The sequence below is a fragment of the Pristis pectinata genome, chromosome 13 (genome assembly GCF_009764475.1).
Source record: "Pristis pectinata isolate sPriPec2 chromosome 13, sPriPec2.1.pri, whole genome shotgun sequence".
NCBI classification, from domain to species: Eukaryota; Metazoa; Chordata; class Chondrichthyes; order Rhinopristiformes; family Pristidae; genus Pristis; species Pristis pectinata.
The window spans coordinates 38,090,196-38,117,720 of NC_067417.1; the positions used below are offsets into that span (position 1 = coordinate 38,090,196).

Sequence of the window (27,525 nt, forward strand, 5' to 3'; positions counted from 1 at the left end):
GCTGCAGCCTCTAGTTGGACCTGCAACTGTGTTATTAAATGTTCTGTACATGTCTGTCAAGCTCAAATGTCCCTGTGTGTACGTTGTGAGATTTGATTATGAGGTTTTCAGTTTTGCTATGGGAGTGAGGGTGTGGTACAGTGTATGAACGTTTGGTACTAGTCCAAGTTGTTAGAGATACTTGATAGGTGCATTTGGTGGGATGGTATTTGAAGATACTTTCACTGATCTCAGCTTGCATGTGAAACAATTGAATTTCTTGCAGAACTACATCCAGTTCCTCAGGGTCTAATCTTTGACAATGAACTCCACAGTTGTCTCCTCTCACTGTCTTTAAGAACTTCCTGGCCCTCTGTGGAATCTAGATATCACGCTTTCTCTCCATCTCCTTCCAGGAAGGCCTCCCGTCCACCATCGTGGAGTCTGCTCTCTCTCTTTCTCTCTCTCTCTCGCCTTCTTTCCATGAGTCTTTTGTCAAATCATTGTAACCTCGGCAATAACCTCCGCTTTCTGCAGCCACATTGAACCTACCCTTTTAGAAGTGCCGCTAGGGCTTTAAGAAAGACAGACAAGTTTTAACTAATGTTGACCACTCGCGCAATTGGGCCCTCTCCAATAGCGTTAAGGCTATCAGCAGCTTCATTTACGCTGACTGGTCGCCGAAATTTAAACAACAAATAGGCTGAACGATTTGGTGTCCTGTCTGAATCTTCGGGTCGAATCGGCACAGGTTAATGCTCACTTTAGGAGGGGGGGGGGGGGGGGGAGGGTTGGGATGGTCTTATGTTTAACTCTCTGTGTGTTGATCATATTGCTATTTGAAGGAACTTGTTTTATACAAACATGGCAGTCACTTTTGCTTTAACGAGTCTCTGGATTGCATGTTAATCGTTAATACATGAAGCAGTTTGAAATGTTTCGGGAAAGGGGTGACGAAATGACATATAAATACGTATATTGTTTAGTTGCAGGGCTTAATAAAATGATTTAAACCTAGGAAGCGGCCTTTCCATTCCTTACACGTACCTGGAAGCGAGTGATCTGAAAATCATTCTTTCCCAATGCTACATTACAATCGCGTTCTACTGTTGCCATCGTTACTTGATACCAACATTCTTGATGACATCACAATGACACCTGTCCCGGCCCCGCCCCTACTGCCACCAGCAGCCATTCATTAATTTCAGGAGGCGGGAGCCATCATCGCGCGGTGACGTAGCACCGAACGGTGGGTCAGTGGTGTTCTTGCAGGAGTCAGTTCTATACTGTAACAGTGCAGCTACCTGCAGTGGAGTTTCGGCGGTGCATGGTTCACGTATACAGTGGGAAGCACAGAGAGACCATGTCCAAGCATCACAGGACACCCGCCAGAACTATGGATAATCTTATCGAAGTGAAAAGCAAGGTAGAATTTATTAATCGCTTGATGTATTATATAACTTTGTTTCCCTCAGTGCTAAACTGGTCGCATGTTATTAAATCCCATACATTACCGTGAGTTTTTACAATAAGGTAAGGTGGTTCAGGTTATGTAACAATGCAACAAAACGGGTCTGGGTTCAATGGATCGCTCGTTTTTTTTGGATGTTTTCCAGGGGCTGCGTGTGTTATATTCGTAAATGCGTGCGGACTACGGTTGCTTGCGCCGCGCTGTTCCTCGGAGCGAATTGATCCGCTATTGATGTAAACAAACCTCACCTTCCTTTTCAAAAAAAAACCAAGGCGTCAAAATGTGGTGGATTTTTGTCGTTGCGGGTCTTCTACATTTCTATCAATTCTCCTTGTCTCCTCTCTAGGCACTCTTTAAGTGTTGGTGCGTGTTTCTCGCCATCATAATTCTCATTATTGGCTGTTAATATTGGAGCCATATTTAATGATATTACGTGTTACAAAGAATTTTAAAGGTCGCTTCTGGAATAATATTTGTAGATTTATAATCTGCCTTTAAAAACAAAATAATATTTTAGATTCGTGTATATGTTAATATATTGGAAGCCGACTGACTGTGTTTAAAGATGCAGGTGCTACAAACTCTTCATTTTCCCTCCCACAGTTCGATGCTGAATTCCGAAGATTTGCTCTAAAACGTTCCAACATTGGAGGTTTTCAGGAATTTTACCAGCTGATCCAAGCCGTGCATCAGATCCCGTACGTGGACGTATTGTTGGGATATACGGACATTCACGGGGATTTGCTGCCCATCAACAACGATGACAACTATCACAAAGCGGTCTCGTCTGCCAACCCCTTACTGCGAGTCATCATTCAGAGACGGGGTAAGTGAAAAACGTGACCAACTGCAATCTTCCATTGAAAGGCTGGTGCCGGAACTGTATCCCATAAAAATAATGTCGAGATACAAAATGTGACGCAGAGTCCGATAGTGCCTTGACATTTTTGTTGTGACGATTTAAACTGCATATGTGGTCGCGGCGCTTAAGCGCTCAATAATATAATGCGCCACAATCGCTTCTCATTACAAATGTACGAGGTATCCTGCAACTCCGACACCTTTGCTCAGTTAACGGTCTACGCTATGCAAAGAATCTGGTTAATCTTAACTTTTTCGAAAGAACCAGAAGGAATAGTGTTGCATGTAGTCACTTGCAATGAATGCTATTTTTAGCACAATATTTCTCCATTATTCATGTTACCATTTGATCTATTTTTAGCACAAACAAGTATTGAGCCACCAGTTCTACTGGTGCCAGAAATGGGTGCGTTAAATGGCTATAAATTAACAAATGAATAATTAATTTAACCCTGGTTCTGGTTGATTAGTTTTTATGGGTTAAAACTATTTCATTAGTTTTTTTTTTGAAACATGCTCATTTATAGGCCATGATAATCATTCCAAAGATTGTCTAGATGCAAACTATTGAATGTTTATCCCATATTTAAAGCATTGGTTTTTCATAAAGCTTAAGTTTTCACATGGGGAGTGGGTACTGAAGTTAGAATGGGTTAGGGGGGGAAAAAGCCTTCCTGAAATGGATCAAAAGCTTTTTGAAGCTTCCATTGTAAAAGGGTCCTTTATCATTTTTGCAATACACTGATAGATTCCACTCTTTCCTCTTCTCTCTTACCACCCCCCCCCCCCTCCCTGCGGATTGCAGAGAATGGATAAAATGGTCAGTTTGCACATCAATCAATCTTGGTGTGGGCAGCAAACTTTGAAACAATCAAAGTAACCTAACAGATCACCTTGTCCTCCCACAACCCTAACTATATTATCACTCAGTGGAGAACACAGCTGTGGATGCCACAACTGCTAATTGCCTACATGATCTGAAGAGGCATAACCCATGTTGCCACTTCTAGAATTTTTATTTGTACTGTTGTAGTACACAACAGTGGCAAGGTGATGTCATATCCCTTGCAATCCATGAAGTGAGCAGAGTTTTGGATTATAATGTTTTTAGTTTGAAAATTAGGTCCTTTTAATTGCTTGTTATCTTGTTTTGAGGTGCATTTGCAGTTCCATTAGAAGGCAGTTAGTGAATAATGTTGAAGATAAATACAGAAAGCACATATTTTTAATGTTTGATGGTGTTGAATAGATGCTACATAATGTCTCAAGCATTTACCTTTTTCTGAATGGAAAAGACCAACTATCTCAAGGCACTTTTTTCCTTGTATCAAGTGACCCTTTTTCGGGACTGCTGAACCATGTTGTAATACATAAAGTTGTTTTCCTGACTCTGAATTTTGACATCCTATCAGACATGAAATGTCTGAAAAGAAGGTTCCCAACTTCCTATTTCTGATTTGATAATATTTTGATTAAATCAATAAGGCTAACATATAAAATTGTTTGGTTGTTTTTAATATAATGAATTCATTATTGCAGTGCTTTTCTGGTAGGTAAGCAAATGGCATGCTTCCAAGATTCAAGAATGCAGTGGCAGATATTCAGAAAGCTTAAGTGCTTGGATATACTTGAAAAATGTTGATAAAGATATAATGAAGAACCCCATTTATCAAACCAATGCAGAATCCAAGTATAGTCCAATAACTTTGTGGATTTTTTCCAATCAGATGTTTGTGTTACAAGAACTTCCTGGGGGAAAATGTAAAACAAACTTGAAGGTTATTGCTGGCTGTACTTTTTGTGCTAACCAGGTGAATGTTATACTTTTCATGAGATCCTCAAACTTCAAGCTAGCAAAGGTTTACTTTAACTGTATTATACATGTGCAAACCTCAACAAAAGGAAATTGGCAAAATTCTGCTTGTACCAGCACCTAAATCTATCTGCATTGCTTCATACAATTTTATGAACAGGACTTCAGGATTCCTGTGATTGGTTCCTCTGATCACATTGGCCCTTTAACCCGAGTTTGTAAGTTGAGAGTACAGAACTGCTGCAGCTGCAACCCTGTATTCTTTCAGTTGAGACTATCACATAGGATGCTGGTGGCACTGCCAAAATGCTGCTTTCTTTTGGCATTGCAACATCAAAGGCAACTTCAAACTTTGCCACAGTCAATCACAATCCAGATTATGCACTATCAATTTCTGTGACCTTTTCTGCTCTGTCTACCTCCATGTGAAACTCAAATTTTCCCCAGAAATTTGTAATTTTTGTTTGTCTTGATGATACCCATTTTTTATCAATTATTATTCTTGTCTATGGTGACTAAATCCTGGAGTGTTTACTGACAGTTTCATTTAATTATTTTCCCTTTACATTTTAAAGTGTGTTGCATTTTTGGGGAAGAGCCAATATGTTTTAAAAACAAAATAGGAAATGCTTAACAGTTTGCTAAATCATAACATACTGAATAAGTCAGAGTTCATTAGTGTATCTTGCATTAAGTGCTTTGGGGTCTTTCTCCTTTTGAAGGATGCTATATTTGCCATGTTACTCCTGGGGTAGGGAAGTAATTGTATGAAGTGTACCAGTGAGCTGCAGTTTATCTTTCAAATTGTAGGTGATCAAGTTTAATGTTTGCTGATGACGCAAGGAGTCACAAGCTTGGTAACTTCTGACCTTTTAAAATCCCATGGCACTCTGTCTTCAAGTACTTCAATTAGCTAATGTAGCAACACTGTAACATAAAATTAGTAAGCAGAAATGATTTATTGTATATGACTGAATTTCTTGATTACAAGATTAAATGTAGCTATGTTCTCTCCTTCCCCACTTCACCAATTTACAATAGATGAATGGCAGTCTTTATAAAATGTCCAATGTGTGGGCAGGACTATAGACCTGGAAATCTTGGCTTGTGTTCTAAATCTCATCTGAATTTCTTGCTGGATTTGAATGTTTATTTGGATTTATGGATCTGTCAGGGTTAGCCCTCTTTCCTTTTTGTGTCAACAGACAGACTTCTCAATCCTTTGAGTCATTGCTTTTCACATAAAACTCTGATATGGAGTCAGTTTAAAATACTGCTATCATTGTAAAACTGTCAATGCTACCTGTAATCATGGGAAGCTTGAAACTATGTATAATTTACCTGCACTGACCTAAAAATTTGATCTAGTTAATGTAATGTGTAGGCAGTCCAGTGAACCAGTGTATATTGAAGACAATTTATCTGAATCATGGCATTAATACTCTTGTCAAGTCTTATTTGTATTTTCAGCTTCTGTGGTCCACATCCAATTTGTATTTAAAAATCATCTGTTTTTGTAATCCAATTATTCACTAAATAAACTCACTGAGGCATCTATTGGTATTTTAATGTAGCATTAATACTTGGTTTTTCCCACAGTATATTGGTATTTCAAGGATGGATGTCAGCTTGGGTCTAGACTTGGATGTTAATGGACAAATATTTACCTTGTATATCCGTTGCACACAGGAACCTCCCCTTTTGAGCTTTTTACGAGACAGAATTTTCCTCCTTTAAATGGTGCCCTTCAGTGTGTCCAAAGAGGCAGTCATGTGAACGGTAGCGCCCTGGTGAATGTTGTAGAACAGAGGGATCTAAGAGTACAAGGGCCTGAGGGCACGTACCACCAGACTTAAGGACAGCTTCTATCCCCCTGTGATAAGACTATTGAACGGTTCTCTTATACGATGAGATGGACTATGACCTCACGACCTACCTTGTTGTGACCTTGCCTCTTATTGCACTGCACTTTCTCTGTAGCTGTGACACTTTACTCTGTACTGTTACTGTTTTTACCTGTACTACATCAATGCTCTCTGTACTAGCTCAATGTAATGGCACTGTGTAATGAATTGTCCTGTACGATCAGTATGCAAGACAAGGTTTTCACTGTACCTTGGTACAAGTGACAATAATAAACCAATACAAGTACATAGTACCCTTAAAGTAGTGTTACAGGTAGACAGGGTGGTGAAAAAGGCTTTTTGGCATGCTGGTCTTCATCGGTCAGGGCATTGGATATGAATGTTGTGTTGCGGTTGTACAAGATGTCGGTGAGGCTACATTTGGAATACTGTTCAGTTTTGGTCACCCTGCCATAGGACAGATGCCATTAAGCTGGAAAGAGTGCAGAGGCGATATACAAAGATGTTGCTGGGACTTGAGGGACTGAGTTATGGAGAAAGGTTGGGACTTTATTCATTGGAGTGTAGGAAAATGAGGAATGATCTTGTGGAGGTATAGAAAATCATGAAGGCATACTTGAGGGTGAATGTGCTCAGTGTTTTTCCCAGGGTTGGGGAATCAAGAACTCAATGACATGGATTTTAAGCTGAGAGGGGAGACATTTAATAGGAACCTGAGGGGCAAATTTTTCATATACAGGGTGGTCAGTATATGGAATGAGCAGCCAGAGGAAGTGGTTAGGCAGGTACATTCCCATCCATGCACCTTTCCAAGTATCTTTTAAATGTTGTTAAAGGTTTAGAGGGAGGTTGGCCAAACAGGCAAATAGGACTAGCGTAGATAGGAACCTTGTTCCGCATGGACCAGTTGGGCCAAAGGGCCTGTTTCTGTGACTCCATGTAATCAATATTACAAAGCAAGAAATATATTGGCTAATTTGTATGCAGCAATGTGATAAATTGGCCAAGGCACTGACTATTAATTTGCTCCTATTTGAAATAGTATAAGATTTTTCAAATAGCTGAGGGGAACTTGAGGGGCTTCAAAAGATGACCCCCCCCCCCCCCCCCCCCAAACAATGCAGCACTCCTTCAGTAATGCATCTGAGAGTCAGGATAGATTTTTTTTCTCTTAGTAACTTGGCTGGGATTGTAACTCAAAAGGTGGGTGTAAGTGCATCTGATCCACAGCTGACCCTTGCAGAACACTAACTTCAAGTTGGGACGTTCAAGTGGTTCAAAAACTGTTTGATTATGTTAGCATTAAATAACACTTTAAAGATATGTTTGATGAAAATGACTTGCTAAATTGCTGCACACATTCTAATAAGTTTTTTTTGGATCTTTAATGCATATTTTCCTATATCATTTTAATTGTGATTTATAAACAAAATTCTAAATCGCTTGTCAAAGATTTTTTTTGTTAGCTAATTCAATATGAGGTGGGAATAGACTCCTTGAGTGCCTTGTTCTAACATTAATTCTGGAACAAGCTATGATCAGATCTTTTAAAGTTCTTTGCTAAGTGAGTAATGACCATGTGTGCTATTGTTTGAAAGCTGGGGGGGGGGGGGGGGGGGCGGCGCATGGAAATCAAATACCTGTATGGGTTTGTTTTGGAGAATGCATTTCAACTTGTAAACAGTTTTGTTTTGCCTGATATTGTAACAACTTTAAAGTTAATTTTTCAGTTGAGAAGTGAGATGATGCATTCCAGACCTTTGGAGTGCTTTTCACAGGTGTGCATAGCCAGTGGCAGTTATATAAATACAAGGTGGTATTTTTGTTTCAAATGCAAGCAAGTTTTTCTTGAATGCAGGTCTCGGCAAACCTGCAATTTGTTGCTTTGTGCCTACAGACTCCATGAGCATGGTACACCCAAAAAAAAGTCACTGCTCTTAATATTTGATTGCATTGACCATGATTTGTGAAGTGATGTTGCCCATCATATTAAGTGACCTTTGTTAACATTTCTCAAGCTGGAACTTGAGAACTAGAAAATGTTCCTCAAGAGCTTGTGAACAAATTACTGAAAGTTTTTACTCATCTAAATGTGTCTAGTTTCTATTCAGTCAGCATCATCTAATTTGCATAGGTTTTAATCTTGGCAATGATAGGACTGTCTCCTTTTAGGATCTATGCACCAAGAGAATTGCCAAAGAGTCCAATTGCGCAAATGCTGGTGTAATTCAAGTTCATAAATCAAATCAAAGGATGCATTATATTGTGACTTTGGCATTGGATGCATCTTGATGTGATATGGTTGCAGTGCGTTCCTACAGATAAAACCTTGCTGGTGGCAGTGTGGACAATAATGGAACTTTTATACATTTTATTAAAATGTAGTTAGTTTATTAATCAAGATATTATTTCTTCATCTTGTTTATATACTCCCAGCTGGTAACAGTAATATCATCTAAGCAGTAGGAGTTACTTGCACTTTGACCTTTGGTGAGATTGAAGTTTTACTATTGGTTTACACATGACTGACATCCTTAATGTGAATTGAATCCAGTAATCAAAATGGGCAGATGACAACCAAACACCAATATGCTAATTTTTGCTGGTTACAACTTTTCAAGGAGGTTGAATTAATGGGGCAAGAACCTAATGAGCAGTGAAAATTGGGAGTGACATCTTTCCAGATTTTGTTTTGGGGAAAACCAAGGCCATGTTCACAAACTAGCAAAAATTCAGTTGTCACATTGACCATCTGCTGCACAGGCCAATTCTGTACAACAACAAAAGAGAGAGCATGCTACTTGAAATATTGCAGTGTGTTGTAATTGGCAGAACCTTTTTTAAAAACAAAGTTATTTTAGTCAGGGATACTGTTCACTATGTGGGGAAAGAAAACCTGGCATAATTAGTTTGTTCTATTGGTTATCTTGCATATTTGGTGTAGAATATTGATTTGCATCACTATTTCTACCCCCATCCAAAAAAAAACAAGTCTTGATCCCTGGGGCGGGGGATGGTGGTGGCTGGATTTTGGCCCGTGAAGCAAGTAAATCTGTCGATGGAGTTTGGAAGTGTAAAGTATGAGAATTGTGCTTGGCATCCATAAGTTTATTTTGTATGGCTAAATTATTTTTCTTCTGAGACCTTGAATGGAACAAACAAGTCCATAACAATCCTAAACAGAACATAATGGACTTGCACAGCAAGTTGATGAGTAAATGTGGAGGGAACAATATTTTGCAACAAAAATTGTTGGTTTTGATTGTTTTTGGGGGGGGGGGCAGGGGCAACACCAGGAGATTTTTTTTTAAAACTGCAAGTCCAATCTTGTATTAAATGTGGCCAAAGACAGTCTGTATCACACATGAGCTATTAATTACAATGCAATCCTTGTGGCTGCAGAGACCATGCCAGATTTCAGTTCAATATTGACCATTGGAAACTGGTTTTTGTGCTTAGAATTTGTTTTTCACTTGTCCTACTCAACTTAATGGAAAACAAACCAGTTAATAAAGTTCCCTTCTGTTTAGTTATCTGAATATGCCTTCCATCAATATTTGTTTCCCTTGATTAAGTAGCTACCTAGGCTGTATGTTTTTTAAAACTTACTCTGGTTGCAATCTACTCCTACAGTTGGGAGGCACCTTGCTGCTCTTCCAATGGGTGTGATATGAATAATCCTTGTGGGAGAATTCTTACTCTGTTGCTACTGGTCAAACCACATTCCATTAATCAGTTTCTGACTTGGCTGATAACACTCACTTGGGTCAGATTGTGGGTTGCTCTCCTGTTCTGAGACTAAGCTAGGCTCAAACATTAATGGAATATTGATGTATTGCTGCCTCGTTGTAGGCACTAACTTCTGGGTGAGATGTTAAAGTGCATTATATGGAATATAAGATCCCTTGGTGAAGGGTCTTGGCCTGAAACATCAACTGTTTATTTCCCTCCATAGATGCTGCCTGACCTGCTGAGTTCTTCCAGCATTCTGTGTGTTGCACAAATCCCTTGGCACTGCTTTGAAGAATAGGGATCTCCCTTATGTCCTGGCCAAACCTTTCCTTCAACCAACATGATTAACCTGGTCACTATCTATTATTGGTGTGCATGCTTGCTGTGAGCAAATTAGCTGTTAGTTTTTTTTGTCAATGACTAATGTTCAGTTTGTCAAAGATGCCGTACAAATACAGATATTAAACAAGTATCGGGAAGCTGTTAAAAGGTTTGCATTTAATTATCAATGCTTTGCCATTTGCTTTCTAAAGCTTTGAGCCAAAATCTCAGTTGGTAAGAGTAAGATGCATCAAATGTGCACATGATTTCAGTTTTTACAGTTGGGATTTGTGTTTTTGTGGGGGAAGTCTTTAATGGTATGTGGTGCTGAAACCTTGTATTTGTTTAGTGACCTTCTTAAATTGGTGAGCATGGTAACTTTTAATGCTTTCCTAATGTTGTTAAATCCTGGGAGAAATTGGCTTTTGTATTTGTCATGCAGAGTTTTGAAAAAGCAAGATTTAACCACTTTTCAAATGTGCCTTGTCTGTTTTAATATTGTTTCCAGTCGTGGACCCTTTCATGAATTGGTTTTAACTAAGCAAAATGTAGCTTCTCCACAGCTGCAAAATATCCTCTAGTATTACTTCCACCAGTGCTTTCAAAATTGTCTGTTTAAATGTGCCTCATAATTATACCAACCAGATTCTAAAAGGCAAATCCACTTTTGGATCCAATGAAACCCCCTGCAATCCAATGACTATTTTGACTCTCTGCGCCATGATGATTTCCTGTTAAATGTCACTATGGCAGCACCTTGAAGTTTAATGTCTGCTCTTTGAAATGTCCTAACAATTTAAATATTGGTACACTATGTCCAGAGATTGACTTGACCCTCCCCAAGGAGTGTATGACTTCACTTATAATGTTTATGCTTCACTTTGTAACAAATCCAAGTTTTTAATTCCAATTAAGCTTGTGCAATGTCATTTCATCACGAAAGGCTGGCTAAATGAAAAGGAGATGCAAAACTTTATCTGCACTTCAACTGTCCAATGTGAACAATGATATACTCCCCAGGAAAAGGCATCAGATGCCCAGTAACTGAGGCTTTTAAGTCCAGTCTTCAAAACTGAGAATGCAGATATTCTCTGCACAGAGCTGGGTGAGCTATTGACCTTTAGAAGAGAGCAATTTATTTTATTGTTCGTCATACTCTTCACTTGATGTGATAACTTTAAATTGACCTCTTGGTGCTTCTCTTATTCTGGCTTCCTTAATCATGCTCAAATGTAATCATTCTGCCACCAGTGGCTGTAACTTTTTAGCCACCAGGGTTCTAAGCTCTGAAATTCTCTCTAAACCTATCCACTCATCTGAAATTCTCTCTAAACCTATCCACTCATCTTTAAAGTATTCAATGTGCTGGTCATCTGCCATAATATTTCCTGTTGATTCAGTGTTTACGCTGCTGAGAAGGGCCTTGAGGCATTCTATATTAAGTGCACAGCATTGTACATTGTTGTAGTTGTAACCAAGGTGTACAATATGGTCAATTGTTACAAAAGATCTGCACTGAGTTCTGTATTAACTATTTTCATGTCATTTATAAGATCAGCATTGTTTGCAGAACTGTCTCAGTTGACCTATCATTTTTAGCCTGTTCTTGTACAGAACTTGTTTCTTCTACCTCTTTACCTTCTATTCTTTCACCCTTTGTCCAATTTCGTCCCACCTACATTTATAATTCTATTAATGCCCTGTGACGATTTCTACAGGGTTTCAGTTTCTTGACCACAACAGACACTATTTCATGGACATCCTGTCCCTGTATATCTCCAGCCCTTGATGGCTTGAGAGTCCTTTGTTGCTTCCTTGACCAGAGGCTCAACCAGTCACTTCAGTCCACACTGTCTTTTTGCATGGAAGATGCATGGAACATACGTTGGGTCGTGGCCTGTTCCTGCCTTGGCCCTTGCACATTCTTTTCCTACCAATTTCCACCCTGAAACTTTGCTTCCATGTGGTCTAATGCCAGATTCTTCCCTTTTCAATATTTCTCTACCTCTGCTTCAGGGAATAAGTTAACCAATATCTACAATAGGCCCCCAGACTCTCACTTGTACCTTGTCTGCACTTCTAACACTCTGCTTCCTGTGAGGGCTCCATTCCATTCTCTCTGTATTGTAACTGTTCTGAGGATGCCAGCATTGTGTGTGCTTTTGATTTGTCTTCCATTTTCCCCTCCATAGTCGGCTGGGCTCTTAACCCCACCTGTTCCATTTCTTGTGCTTCTCTGGGTGGGAAGAGAAGTGGTGAGAGTAAGATGGGGTTTTCCCTGACTTTGTCATTAATCCAGTCAGCCTCGTTCAACAGTGGTAAAGCTATTGGTCCTGCAATGAGAGGTCTGGGCATTTTCCTCTTCTGTTCTCAGATCCTGAAAAGTGTTTCTCTCCACAGATGCTGCCTAAGTATTTTATGCATTTAATTGAAATCGCTTGAAATCTGCAATTCTGATTTTAAAATAATTTCTTCATGCAAGATGCAGTCAACTGTTGAGTCTGAATTATTTGCATCCTTGTTTTTAACATGTTCCCAGTGGGAGATGAGTGCATTCCAGCCCCTCATCTCCTTTAGCTTGGTGTCTATTGGGCAGAATGTAGGTGGCTCTGTCTAGTGTATCTAACCTCTGTCTGCTACCATTGAGCCCAGTGGTAGACTACTGCTATATGAAGTTTGGGGGTTAGATGTGCTTCAAAGTCCATTGCCATTTATACCAGCTACCACTGGTGTTAGAAGCTTGCTTATTTGCTTTTATGGGATCACTGACCTTGAATAATAACGCAATTTAATTTTTTTGTCTTTTACTTTTAAAATTCCTGTGCCTTTGAAGGTTTAAAATTGCTTGGAAATATTTAATGTTTCTGCTCATCACACATTTAAACAGCTTTGACTGCTGCTGGTCAGGATATTTTGGGCTGATGCTGTGTGAGGCCTGTACTGTTTTATTTTGTGTGAAATGACTCTTGGGTGTGGAGAGTTGGCATGCTTACCCTACCCTTGTTTTCAGATCAGGTTAGTTGGCAGCATGTTTGGGCAGTGGTCTGGGTCAAGTACAATCTGGCCAATTAAAGTCAACACTGCCACTTGTTTTTGCTGTTGACTAACAGTACCTGCAATAAATTCAGGACCCCAGAAAACTTGCCAGCCATTCAAAACTAATGCCCTGGAATCTTTGATACTACCCAAAGATGACACTTTGGTTTAATATCCTCTTTGAAAGGGTGTCTCCAATGGTGCAGAACTTGAAGTGTCAGTATGGATTTTTATGCTCAAGTATCTGGAGTGGGAGTTGAAACCTCAACTCTGGTATTCAGTGCTACTAATTGGCATGAGTTGTGTGGAACCCTGAGGTGCCTTTGCACTCAATTGAAAACTAATTGTACGTATTTTGACAATTGTGTTCAGTCACTTTTCAGAAACTTTCTAGAGCCTTCAAGCACGTCACAAATTTACATCTGCTTAGATATGAAATTCCAGTGATGCATGCCATCCTAATTTGCATCTGTAAAATAACATTTTTATACATGTAATCCACCTCATTATTTAAAACAAAATGACATGGCTAATGTTGGTGGTTTGTAGGATAAGAGCATATTATAGATTGAGGGGAAAGATCATTAAGTATTTGATCAATGAAAGGAATTTTAAATCTATTTGGGTGAAAGAGCCCTGAACCAATTTGGAGGGAGTCAGGTGTGATACTGGCTACAAGGGCAAGTAGTAGAGTGGTTACACTGGAAGTAATGATGGCATCACTTTAGCTGCCAGAGCTGAATTGAGTTGGAGGACTAGAGGGGATTGCTATTGGCTTCATATTCTGTTTAGATTGTAATCCTTTCATTCAAGGTTTTAGTTTGGTGCTAAATTAAGATTGCTTTGTGCCAGCATTGACCTTTCATTAAGTTCTTGTTATCTTTTTCTTAAAGATGTCAATTTCAGGGATTCTATTTCTTCACCTAGTGACAGCTTAAGTCTTCATTGCAAAGAAAGCAATGCTATTAAATTGCTTGTGACATCTATAGATTTGTAAGAAAATTTTTGGGTGGGGTCTAAACCAGTGACTCAAATTGCCATCGACTCTGACTATTGTGCAAATGTCATTGTGACTGTCTTTATTGACTCATTGCTCAGGCAGCTAATCTGTACGTTTTACTGCATCATAGCTTTTATAGCATACTTGTGTTTTGTTAACAATGACGGAGTTACAAGAGGGTGTGGTGTGCTCTTACTTCTAGTTAGCAAAGCAGTGTTTGTTCATGATTATGCTATTGCACAACATCATTGTTACAGAAATAGTTTATCTAAACATTGCTGCTCTGCTTCATACATTTGGCATCAGAAGTTGCGGAAGTTCTTGTATCCAGGTATGAGTGTGGGCGGGAAGGAAGGGAAGACCGACAAGTTAGCAGAATAAAAAGGATTGAGGAAGAACATTAGTTGAATCCAGACTGTGTGATTTAACTATCAGGACATTGGTTTTTGCAATCTATTACAAAGTTGACTGTCACGTTATCCCAGTGGCCATCTGTGGCCAACAATTCCCTGAGAACCACGGATACACCTTCCTCTTGTAGGTCTAACTTTCAGATCTACGAACTGGAGTGCAGTAACTGGTGCTGAGCTGGAGGCCAGAAGTCTCTTATCCAGCTCAATCCTATTCATTTGAATGGGGTTACTGACCTTGAGTAAAAGTAAGTGGGTTTGTTTTTCTTAATTACAAAAACATTTTAAGAATGGTTCAAAGGGTGTCCCAAGGGCGGGTTCTCAGGCTGCTGCTTGTGGCTTGCTCTACTTTTACAGGATAATTCTCTGGTGTGGAGTGTTAGCTCAGTTGGCTCTTTGGACAGCGCATTCAGGCAGCTGGCTGAATCTTGTCTGTTCCAGTCTAATGTCAAAGGCACCTCTTTCATTGGCGTCTCCATTTCATCAGCCACAAAATCTAACTGTCTCGGCATATTTTTTTCTTGATCAACCTTTAGTTACAAGTGATTGGGAATAAGTGACTTTTATTGATTTTCAGGACAATGTGTCATTCAGTCTCCCATTTGCAGCATCTGTAACTGTTTAGCCCCAAGCTAGAGTCTCTACCTGGCTTTTGCAAGATCTTTTAAGCTGTTTTAGAGAAACAATAGGCGACAAACCTCCACTTATTTCTACTGGGGGTAGGACAAAGTAAAAAGGGAAAGTAACGTTTGAGGCAGAAGTGCACATGTTGCCTTTGCACTTTGAATTTGTACAATAAAACCCAACCTTTGAATTATTTAATGAAAATATAGGTGTATGCCTTGTACTGCCACATTTTGGAAGGTACGTGCAGTACATTCATACACCTTGTATTGCTAAAAGATAAAGGTTGTAGTCCACATTCTTCATACTGCAGATTCTTTGAGGATTTCTGGTTTAATTTGCTGGGCAGCTAATAACAAACCACTAGCTACGTCACAGGGTGAGGTTTTTCAATTGCATTTGCTGTTTGGATAAAGCAAGGTAATTCAATCCATCCATCAAGAAAAAGAATTTCTTAAAGGCCGAAGTATATTGGAAGCCATTACCACCATTTCCTCCAGGTTTGGATGTTTTGAATGCTCCCAAGGGCTCAGTTTATTGACTAAAGTGCATGTGTTCGACTGGACTAATTTAATAATCCAGGCCTTGCACAAAGCATGACTTAAGCAGCCAGGTTGTTTAGAGCCACCAAATGAATAATAGGAGCACTGGGCCCAGATGATAGAGGTTGTATATTTCAACCAGACTATTGGTATTGGAAGTGTTTTTAAAAACAAAATATTATTCAGACTTAAATGTACACTCTACCTTTCTAACCCTGATTCAGCCTCTAAAAGGTTCAATATTGTATTTGTAGCCCCTCAGTTTTTAATTTCCTCCCTGACACCAGTGAAGCTTTAATCATTTATCTACACTAAGTACCTGAGCCAAAAGTGGTGATATTGGCGAAATTGACCAATTGTTTGGTCAGAGGTGGGTTTTGAGGGGGAATTGGAGGCTTGGGGAGAATTCCAGAGTGTTGAAGTTGGAAGGTGCAGCTGGCAGTGGTGGGCAAAAAGGTGGCTACTTGTGTGAGGCCAAAGGTAAAGTCACACAGTGATCAAGTTACTGTGCTGGCTGCTGGAAGTCTGGATCTTAATTGAGACGCAGGAGTTTGATTCCACCATGGAAGCTGGAAAATTTTTATTCAGGTAACTAAACAAAAAATCTAACTGTAACTGTGAAACTACTGAGTTGTTCTTTCTTTTCCTGTCTGGCCTGTGATTTCAGCTATCTCTGTGGGGTGAGAAATTGGGTTAATGTTTTGGGTTAACAATACTTCAGCAGAACATCTCAACTGCCTTAGTTTTGCGGCGATCAGGAATGGGCAATAAGAGCCACCATTGTCAGTGACCTGTCCCTGTCATTAAGTCTTGAGGCAGTGAAATATGAATTTTAATGCCAGTGAAGGTAGTAAGGATGAGGTTCAGGTGGAGGAGGATAAAGTGATAGTTTTGCCTGCAAATGGGAATGGAGGTGCAATGCTCTACATTATGATAAAGTATATAGAGTTGATCTCCATTCCTGGCCAGATAAACCTCTTGGATAACCTTCCACTCCATACACTTTGGTTGTGAGTTTGATTTATAGTGGACATAGCACCATGGTCACTGACAAAATGTGTTTGGATCTGTATGCAGGTAACAAAGATAACAATAATACCTAAAGTTTGTATGCACATGAGCCAGATTGGTATGGGTCAAATTAATGTTGATTGCAAAATATGAAAACATGATTTTAAAGAAACTTGATAATTACCATTTGAAATTTATTGGAAGAACTAATCACTTTGTCCTGAGCTTCCACTTTATCTACTTAATAATCTTGGGCCTTGGTTATTCCTTGATGGTTGTCCTAAAGTGGAAGAGAACCAGTTCCAAAAAATTATTTGGGATGTGTGAGTTTTGATTGTTTTCTTCCTGCTCCCCCTTAAATGTAAAATCAATTTATAAGCAAATGACTAAAAGAATCTGATTTTTGTTTCTCTCTCACAATCAATATCACTCTTCAGCTTAAGATAAAATGTACAATCTGTTAGTAAGGTTGCCATATGATGATATAATTGGAGTCTATACTGACCAAGCGCCCATTTTCACTCACCTACACTTTGGGGCCCATTTTAGTGGCCAATTAACCTGTCAACTTGCTTGGCTTTGGGATGTGGGAGGAAACCCACGTATTCATGAAGAACTCCATGCAATTGGCACCCAAAGTCTGAGCTGAAGCTAGGTTGCTAGAGCTCTGAGCCAGAAGCCCTGACAGCTACTGTACCCTAAAAATTTATTGTAAATGTGGGATGGTATGTTATTTTTGTTACTGTGAAATAGTCATGAGATAAAGATATTGCATTCCTCTATTTAGGATCTGAAGAAACATTTGGTATTGGTGCAAATGACAAAATGTCTTGGAGACTAACAATGCTAGAGCTTTCTTGAATATGGTAGACATGAAAAGCTCTTGAAGCTTGCTTAACCCAATTAAAATGCTGCCACTTAATCTAGTGAAGGAGAATCATTTGGAGGTGGAATGTTTTAAACACTTGGTTAGCTTAAATTATGACATTGATATAATCGCAATTTATGAAGGGTGCCATTTTCACACTGCTGACAAACTGCTCAGCACGTAAGCAATGTATCTGTTATAATTGTAAGGAATCTTTGCTTTTGATGCCAATTTATTTAGATTGTCTATTCTTTCCTGGTATTACTAGTATGCTGATGCTTTTTCCTGAGTGCTGACCTTGGTTATAAAAGCAGCTTGTCAGTCTCAAACTTTCATTATCTCACTTCATCTGGCATACAGCTGTTTCTCAGCTCTGAAGTATTTGCCTGGTTTCTCTTCACTGTTGGCCCCAACTATTGACTACTGAATAGTCTGGTTAATGGGTAAAGGCAAGGAGCCCAGCTGAATGCCTGATTTCTGGCAACCGAGCTATGTTTAACTTTGTGATCTGGAAGAACTGCTCTTGCGCTCTTGTTGGTAGGTTACCTAACTTTATTGGGAGGGTTAATTTCCATGCAGATAGTTGGAATTCTAACTTGTTGCATCAGATACTTGGGTTGAAATTTAAATCCTGAGTGCTGCCATTTAAAATAAAAATGCTTTATTGTACAAATGTTTATTGCAGACGAGGGCCAAAATAAACTGCAAAATGTGGAAAATGCTTTATTGGTTAAATAGTGCTGTTAATGAAGTTTGGCCTGGTAAAATATAACCTACAATAAATAAGCATCCCTTTTAGTATACTAGTCCTTTTTTTATTTTCAGCAGTTGGGGCTATGCAAGTTGCTTAAAGATGAGCATCAGAGTTTAGGAGCCAATCTAGTAGAAGTTGTGAAGCTGCTTGAAATAATTTAGGTAGTGAAATCTAGTTCAAACAGAAGGATTGGTGAGAGCTTGACAGCAGATGAGTTAAGATGCATGTAGATTGAGTTGCCTTTCTTGTACGTGAATACCTAAAATTCCTTTGCTCCTCTGCTTCTGGATTCTTGCTATGACAAAAATATTAAAATTTGTTATTTATGGGTCCAATCTGGATAGCTTCATATTGCTTCAGTTGAACCCCACCCACGCTTGATTCAAGTCTCTTTTTGTCTTTCCTCAACCTTTTGTAATCTGCACACCTGAATATACAACACTGCATTACACCATTCAAGTCAATGAGTATATTTGAAGCAAAAAAAAACAAACAGCTGGAGCAACTCAGTGGGTCAGACAGCATCTATAGAGGGAAATAGACGGTCAGCATTTTGGGTTGAAATCCTTCAGTCCAGCATCTGTAGTTTCTTGTGTCTAAGAAGCTTGAGGCCCCATCCTTGCTTCTCCGGTACTTGTCCCTTGCCCTTCAACCACACACCAACCCATGTTGCAACCGTTAATTATTTTTTTTCATCTGGTCTGAATCCTTTTAAAGTAATTTCCATAAGTGTACAATATTTCTTGAAGCTGTTAACCTTCGTTTGTGACTTTCTCAAATGTCCAACCAATCCAATTACATGCCTTAAGAATGCCATCCTTAACTTTTGTCAGCTGATACTTGTTCAGGAGCTCATTCAATGAGATTCCAGAAACTTCCCCACAGTTAGGTGGACAGGCCTGTAATAATTGAGTTTCTCCATCCTTCCTAAATTTTCCAATGTAGTGGCACAATCCCTGAATGTAAAGAACCTCTTATAGCATCATATCTATAACTTCCCCACTTCTTGTTTAGTTTTATTTTGTCTTTTTGTTGATGTATGCTTCTAACTATTAGAATACTTTCTATATTCAGCGAAGTTTGCTGTGGCTAATTAACTTCTCATTCCTTCAAAGTTGCCTTAATTAATGTTAACACTGTTTTTGTGCTACTCCCTCTCAGACTTGGTGTTAGATGCATAATCACTAACAGGGCAAAGGTAAAGCTATGGTATGCCATTGACTTGGTGTCAGATTTAAGCTATGATCACAATCTGTCAGGGCAGCCTAATACTGGACTATTACTCATCACTAAATCTGATATAGTTTGTGCCATTATCAATAATAGTCTAAACAAAATATTGAATACATTCCACAAATTCATTGTTGCAACTCGAGCTATTCTGTTTTTTTCAGTAATAAAGTCCTTGTATATACTCCTTAACTCTATATTGCAGCTTGCATTCTAATTTCTTTCCTTGCCCTAACCCTGTTATCAAGTCTGTTAACTATATTCCTTTTGGGTCCTGCCCCTTTCTCCTGAAAACATTTCCAGTGCCTCATCATTCCTGTTAATCTTTCTCCTGCAATTGTATTTCTTTTGAAATATTGCAGAAAAATATTCTTCCCCACAGCACAACTCTCCCCACCCCCCAAATCCCTTGGTCTAATTAAAAATACCACAGCCTACAATCAGCTTCTACTGATGCTTGAGTAATTTTGCTCTAAAAGTTAAATTGTGCATATTGGTACAGATCTATATTGTGCTATGAGAACAAACTGCTTTTAAATTTGTGCAACATGATCTTTGTGTATTGTGAATGTAAATTTGTATTGTGTTACAAGAGGATTTTTGGATTGTTTCACTTTTTAATTGTAATGCAGTGTAGTCATCAGCTTTTGGAATGGTTTGAAGAGACTTAAAACATTTAAGTTTTGGAGTTGACTACTTTGACTATTTACTAGTTTGGTGACTTGCTGCAATCTCTCATTCGTGGCAAACTTGGAATGATCCTTTTGCCTTGTCACATGTACCTCCACTTTCCTGTTTTGGCTATGAAATGGTTCATGACTTTGTAGGAGCAATGGGTACGGGGAATGAAAATAAATTCTTTGAATACTTTCAATCTATTGAAGAGGCTAATTTTTTTTTAAATTTCTTGTAACCTCATCGGGTAATTCACACCTGACTGCATTGAACTTGCTGAGAGAAGGATAATGTCACGGGAGTGTCCCTGCACTGAGCATGGTGCCTCAGTTGCACCAGTAGGGCTACTTTTTATTATTGCTCTGGCTTCCTTTTTGTTTTGTTGGCTTCCTCCTTTGTTTTGTCGGCTTCCTCTTTGTTTTGTCCTAGCAGAATGAGAAGGTTAATGGTAGAACCAGCACTTTATGGCTGAAACATTAACTTGCCTTTTGGTTTATTCTCTGCACACACGTTTTGTCTGTGATCAATAATTTAGTGTATGTGGACACATTTAAACTCGTGGATGAAATATGTCTTCATTAGATTGTAGTGTACTGCATGGGTCATTATTATGACACACTTGAGCAGGGCTCTATTTAAGGATGGTTGTAATTTGAATTCTTCAGCTCAGTGTTTGGACTTCTGTAAGCATGTAAATTTCAGTTGAAGAAAAATGAATGTGAAAGATTTTAGCTTGTTTTGAGTTAATTGCTATATTTAAAAATGCCACAGTACAGGACATGCTAGTAGTCACAACTGAATTTAATTGCATAAATTATATTTAAAAAATCCTATTGGATGTATTTTTAAAAAAAAAGCTTTTTTTGTTCAGTAAGTGCAATATCATTAATTTTGGCCAATTAAAATGCAAATGCTCCTGCCGTATCGTTGCAACCTAGTTTGGTGGACTGCCAGTGCAATGCTATGACATTTTTAATTATCATTAATATGTGCTGCAAGGCGTGCATCAATGATCTATAGTATTAGAGAGACTTTGTATGAATGTTTATGGTAATCCATTTTAAACAGACGCGACTTGAGCAAACTTCATAATTTGCAGCTGTGATCTTCATGTAGTGGAACAGATGTGATTTCCTGTTACAGTTTTGAGACCTGTTTTCAATTTAGGACCCTAGAACTGCTTTTTTTTTTAAGCACTTGGTGTGGAAATCTTTTTTTAATAGAACACATTTTCCCTTCATACAACTGTACCAAATTAGATCAATTTTATGAACTGTTTTTGCTATAATTGGAATATGACAAGTGAGAAGAATTTTGTGCACTGATGCACAAATAGTTTCTCTTGGCAAGTGTCTACTGTATATCTCTAAGGACAGCAGCTTAGCCCAGGTACAGGGAGAATACCTTTTCAGTATATCCCAAGGTGCCTTTTAGTGAATGGCATAAAATATTGGTTTGCACAATAAGCAAAAATCCAACAATTAAATGACCAGATTCTGTTTTGGACATGCTTAAGGGATAAATATTGGTTTTTATCATGGGAAGATTGTCCCAGCTTATCAAATGGCATAGTTTATGGTGATTTGAGATTAGGTAAATTTTCATGTCAAATCTAATAGATTCTTTCACTGTAGTGACTGTCTGGATTTTGTACCTAAGTCTGTATTGAAGATGTGTTTTTAAAAAAAACATAATTGTATCAATACAGGAGGGGACTATCAATTCGCATTGGCTCTATATAAGAGCAAACTATGCTGTGCCACCTGGTTGTCTGCAGACCTTTGTTCAAGTACCAATCTGGATCCCTTTTTTGAAATTGACAATTGAACCTGCCTCTACCATCCTGAAAGGATGTTTTTAATTTTAAAAAAAATACAAGAAATGCAGTACAATCAGTACATCCTTACATTCATCATGTCAATCAGTACATTCATTGTGTCATCAAACAAACACATTCTACTTGGAAAGTGCCAATGTCATTCATGTGGCCTCTTTGAACAAAACACCCATGAAGTGTTTGAGGGGCTGTTACACAGGACCCAGCCTCTCAATGTCCAGTGGTGGCAGGGCTTTGGATTCCCCTTCGTGTTGCCTGCACCCAGCTTCAATGTGTCTTTTCACGCATATTCCTGCAGCCTCCAATGTGCTAGTCAGCAGCATTTAACTCAGACATCTTGTTGCACTTAAACCAAGTTTCAGGCAGACCAAAGTGTCCTTCAGAGTTGTTGGATCTTCCAGCAGCAGTTAATGTAAAGGAGTAAATTGCAGAACTTAAACCCCCATCTTCTGACTTGAAGGCGTGAGTGACACTGCTGAGCCAAGGCTGAGAAGTATTTGAAGTGAAGTCTCTTTTGTTTCTTGAAGTCAACTTAAATCATAAGATCACACAAACAGTAAGGTATTATGGATGATCTGTTTTTTTTGGCAACTCATTTGAAGGACTGGGCAGAAGAATTCCCTGCTGCTTTTCAGAGCCATTGGTAAACAACCTAGGTGTGTGAGACATTGTAGAAAGGTCCCATCATGACAGATTGGACAATGCAGCACTTCAGTACTGCACTGAAGTGATGCCCTAGAATTTCTACTGGTCCATAGTAATTCAAATACCTGCAATTCTCCAATTTCAATAAAAGTGCTGCCAACTGTCAAATTGATATGGTAGTTTCTGAGATTGGTGCTTGACTTTGATCCAAGAGTAGAGTATTAACAAGATTTAAAAGGAACTTGGACAGGGGAGGTTTAGAGGGATATGGGCAAATAGGACCAGCTTAGATGGGAATCTTGGTTGGCATGTTGGGCCGAAGGGCCTGTTTCTGCACTGTATGACTTCAGAGCTCTAGGTGAAGTTTTACAATTCAGTAAAAGGTAACTCTTGTACAAGTGAGCTTGCACTCTACTCACGAGAAACCCAAACCACAAACATAATGGGTTTGGAGGAAACAATCCCTTTTCCCTGTAGATTACTTGTAAGGTGGTAGGAGTCCACTGTTTTGTAGCACTTATAAACTGTAAGTCGCTATCTTTTAAAACAGCTGAATTATTTTGTGCTTGTTTATTGACATAATTATTCATCAAAGCAGCACAAGTGGAATGTTAAGTACTTGGAGGCATTCGTATAGTTAATCAAACAAACTAGATATTCAAGCCCCTTTGATTTCTTCTTATGAACCACTTCTCCTGAAGCATTGTCTTGAGTCAAAACAGAATATTAACCCAGAAGATGTAATTGGTGACACAGCAGTTGCTGACTCAAAGCTCCCCACAAAGATCTAGTGATCTGAGAGTTTTGCCGTTTTTGCTATATCTGTTGCTGATGAGCATCAGTTCAGTTCAAGGGTATTCATGTGCATAATTAACCTGAAGACTTCGTAGTTGCTGAGTGGCCAATCATGTTAAAGAACTTAATACAAGGAAAAAATTGTTGGTACTGAAAGATTGGAACATTATCTTAAGCATGTTTGTTTATAAAAGTCGTAAAACTTTTATATACACACTTTTTTTGAAAATGTGCTTGGAGTTCATGTGGCAAAGCCTGAGATTTTCAGGTTTGAGAGTTGGACTTGAAGTGACTTTAAGTGACTTGTTTGCAATAGAAAAGTGAACACACCAATAGTTCACCACTTTAACCACAGAGCCTGGGCCATGGCCTTTTAAGGGTTTGAGTTTTTTTGGAGAGGTAACAGAGGATTGGGGGCAGGGCAGTAGATATTGTCTACGATGGACTTTAGCAATGTCTTGCATAGGAGGCTGGTCTGGAAAGTTAGAACACAAGGGATCCAGGGTGACTTTGCCAATTGGATACAAAATTAGATTAGTTGTAGGAGGCAGATGATGCTAGTGGAGGGTTGTTTTTCAGATTGGAGGCCGGTGACCAGTCGTGTGCCTTAGGAATTAGTGCAAGGTCCTTTGTTTGTCATGTGTTAATGACTTGGGAGAATGTAGGTGGTGTGATTAGTAAATTTGCAGATGACGACAAAATTGGTGGTGTAGTGGTCAGTGAAGAAGGTTATCGAAGATTACAACAGGATCTAGATCAACTGGGAAAGTGAACAAAGCAGTGCCAGATGAAATTTAAGTTGGACAAGTACGAAGTGATACATTTTGGAAAGTTAAACTAGGACAGAGCGAAGGCAGTGAATGGTAGGGTCCTGGGGAGCATTGAACAGGGAGACATAAGAATACAAATACATAGTTCCTTTAAAAGTGGCAACACGGGTAGACAGTGGTGAAGAAGCAATTGGATAGGTTGGGTTGGTTTTCCCTGGAGCAAAGGAGGCTGAGAGGTGACATGATAGAAATGTATAAAACTGAGAGACATAGACAAGGTAGATGGCCAGAGTCTGTTTCCCATGGTAGGAGTCTAAAACTAGGGCAGAGGTGAGAGGGAGAAGGTTTAGAGTAGATCTGAGGGTTAAACTTTTCAATGATTAATATCTGGAATGAGCTGCCAGAGGAGGCAGGATCAGTACCAACATTTTAAGAGGCATCTGGACAGTTATTTGAATGAGGGTACAGACACATGTAATTAATGCAGGAAAGTGAGATTAGTATAGATGGGATGATGGTTGGTATTGATGGGGTGGGCCAAAAGTCCTGTTTCTATATTATACAACTGACTGTAAGTGTTTGGAAGTGGAAGTTTATTTTAAATCAACATCTCCTTGTTTAGATGGTCCAAATTACCTTGGAGGTCAGGCAGTTGCCTTTTTAAATTTACAACATGTTTGGATCATCAACTTGAACAGTCTTCAATTTGTAGATTCTCAAGCACAAAAGTATACACTTCTCCAGTTTTGAAATGATTGAATCACAAAATCATCAGATGTGGACGGTGAATTTGAGTGACCTCTTCTTAATCACTCTGTTTCAATGATGTGGGTCTGTCAAACAGATTATCTGATTATTTGTCCTATCAAACTTAAACCTGGTATGCTCTAGTATTTAGAGAGGAATTGGAGACAATTGGATCCAGTTTTGGGTTGGTTGTGTCTTTGTTGCATGTGAGCTGAGAACAAGTGTGTTGGGTTTACAAGTTACATTCCAGAAGTAAACCAACTGGTCTGAATAGATTTTAACTGGGTACATATTCAAGAATGCCAAAAATGCAGGCTGTTTTTATGTGAAGAATGACTGGCTGTTTCAATTTCTCTAGCTGGGTAGGTTAATATTTCTCTTTCATTGTTACAAGTGATTAGTATAGAGCTGGTGAGCAGCTTATTTCAATTCTGTTTTTTTCATATACTGCAAAAGTTAGAACTTGGACAAATCAAAGGCTTGGAAATTCTAAATGGCTCTGTTTTAAATGCTATGACTATTGTATATTGGAGGTACAAGACTGCAGATGGTGGAATCTGGAACAAAAAAATAAACTGCTGGATGAACTCGACAGGTCAAGTAGCATTTGTAGAGGCAAAGGGATGGTCGACATTTCATGTGGGGACCCTGCATCAGGACTGATTGTAGAGAGAAGTGTATATAGAAGTGAGAAGGAGGGGTGAGATGGGCTGGTAGGTGACAGGTGGAAACAGTTGGAACCAGGTTGGGGAGGGGGAAGTCCAGGTAATGGGGGGGGAGAAAAGTGAACAAAGGGGGAGGGACCCTGGGTAGACTGGTGGGAGTGGGAAAGGAACATGGGCGGGAAGGGGTTGGAGGGTGTGGGTTACCTGAAATTGGAAAATTCAGTGTTTACATCATTGTTCTGTAGGCTACCCAAGTAGGTGTTTTTCTAGTTTGTTTGGCCTCACTGCCAGTGGAGAAGGCCAAGGACAGATGAGTCAGTGTGGGAACGAGAAAAGTTGAAATGACCTTCAACTGGAGGTGGTAGAGAGGGATGCAAAACAAAAGCTATGGTAATGCTGATATTGTGATACACTACCTGTTAGGTGTAGGTGATGGAAAATAAGACCATTTTTTAAAAAAAAACTAATGTGCAGACTATCAGTCACCACTTTGGAATTTGATTCTTTGTTCATTAAAATATTATAAAGCTAGTCACTGTCAAACTGACAGTAATTTGTTTTTTTAAAAAGGCACCAGATACAGTATGATTGGATTGTTGTAGCTTTTTTAGACAATGGGGAGTCAGGATATCTTTTAATCATAATACTGGTCTTCAAATGGCTCCTGAGCTTGATGAAACTGGCAACATTATGGACTAGATCCCATGCAATGCTTTCTTCAGCACCCAAAATTATTCTTCCTCTGTCCTTCACCACCACTAACCCCCCCCCCCCCCCATTCACCACACTTGCCTGAACCAGAAGTGGAGTCTGATCCAGCTGGCTATTTGAAATAAATAAACTTTAAAATGCAGCACTATTAATTATTTTGCTTGTGCTATAATTAATGAGAACTTGGATCCTCTTCATGTGCTAATAAGAGGGCCTAGAATCTCCATTTGATATCAGTGGATCTTGGATCATACGCCAACTGTGTCCTGATGTGGGGTCTGAGAAGCTTGTTTTTCCTCCCTCAGGAAATTTGAATAAGACAGGCTAGACTTCATATGGCTGAGCTAAGTGGCAGATTTCTCCCCTTGAATTTAATAGCAAGTCTGGCACTTGCAATGAGTGTGGCTATCCAGGGCTTGCTTCTGTTCATGTGGCTGAACTTTGAGTGTTCCTTCAGAACCATTGACTACAGCCAACATCATTTAGCCCAGTGGTGAGCACTGGTGTATGTTGAGCATGGTAATGTACAGAAAATAACATTCTATTGAAATAAACCTGTGGAAGAACTCTGTGCACAGCTCAGTAGTACTAAGATGATTTGTATTACTAAGTTTTTGAAATTTCTTATCCATTATTTCCTTTGCTTTTACTGATTGATCAGCAAGTCTAGCACTTGTAGCTATCCAGGATTTGAACCACTGTCATTACTGATCAATCAATACAAGGAGCATTAACTGTTTCTGAACTCCTAATTATGATGATTTTAAGATTGTTCCTAAGTCTTGGCAGTAACTCTAGCTGAAAACGTACAGTGAAGATTGTCCTTGGGTATCTTGAAACCTGACTGTATTAAATACTGGAATTTGCATAAAACCATATCACACAAGTAATTCCCAAGCATATGCACATTTCCTGGCAGCGGAACCTCGTAATGAATGGTCATTTCTGCTGTAGAAGTGGTCCCGAGGACAAAGGGGAAAAATTTGCTGTATTCTACAGGATATTTGGCTCCATGTGGAAACCACAGCTTGCCTGAAGGATGGCATTGCTACTAAAAGTATCTGCCTATCTGGAGGTCAAGTATACGGTATGTACTTTAACTACTGATCTTAGCTGTTAGTATCAACAAGCTTAGTTGACGTGCATTAGTTACAATCTAGTTA

At 39.1% G+C, this 27,525-nt stretch overlaps 1 protein-coding gene across 1 annotated transcript in view; it reads left to right on the forward strand.

Moving 5' to 3' along the window:
* Positions 1–1,202: 1,202 nt before the first annotated feature.
* pard6a (par-6 family cell polarity regulator alpha) overlaps positions 1,203–27,525 on the forward strand; it is a 69,237-nt gene continuing 42,914 nt past the window's right edge. The window contains exons 1-2 of the mRNA XM_052028230.1: positions 1,203–1,405; positions 2,054–2,276. Coding sequence (XP_051884190.1) covers positions 1,307–1,405; positions 2,054–2,276 — 322 coding nt within the window. The 5' untranslated portion in view covers positions 1,203–1,306. The remainder of the gene's footprint in view (positions 1,406–2,053; positions 2,277–27,525) is intronic.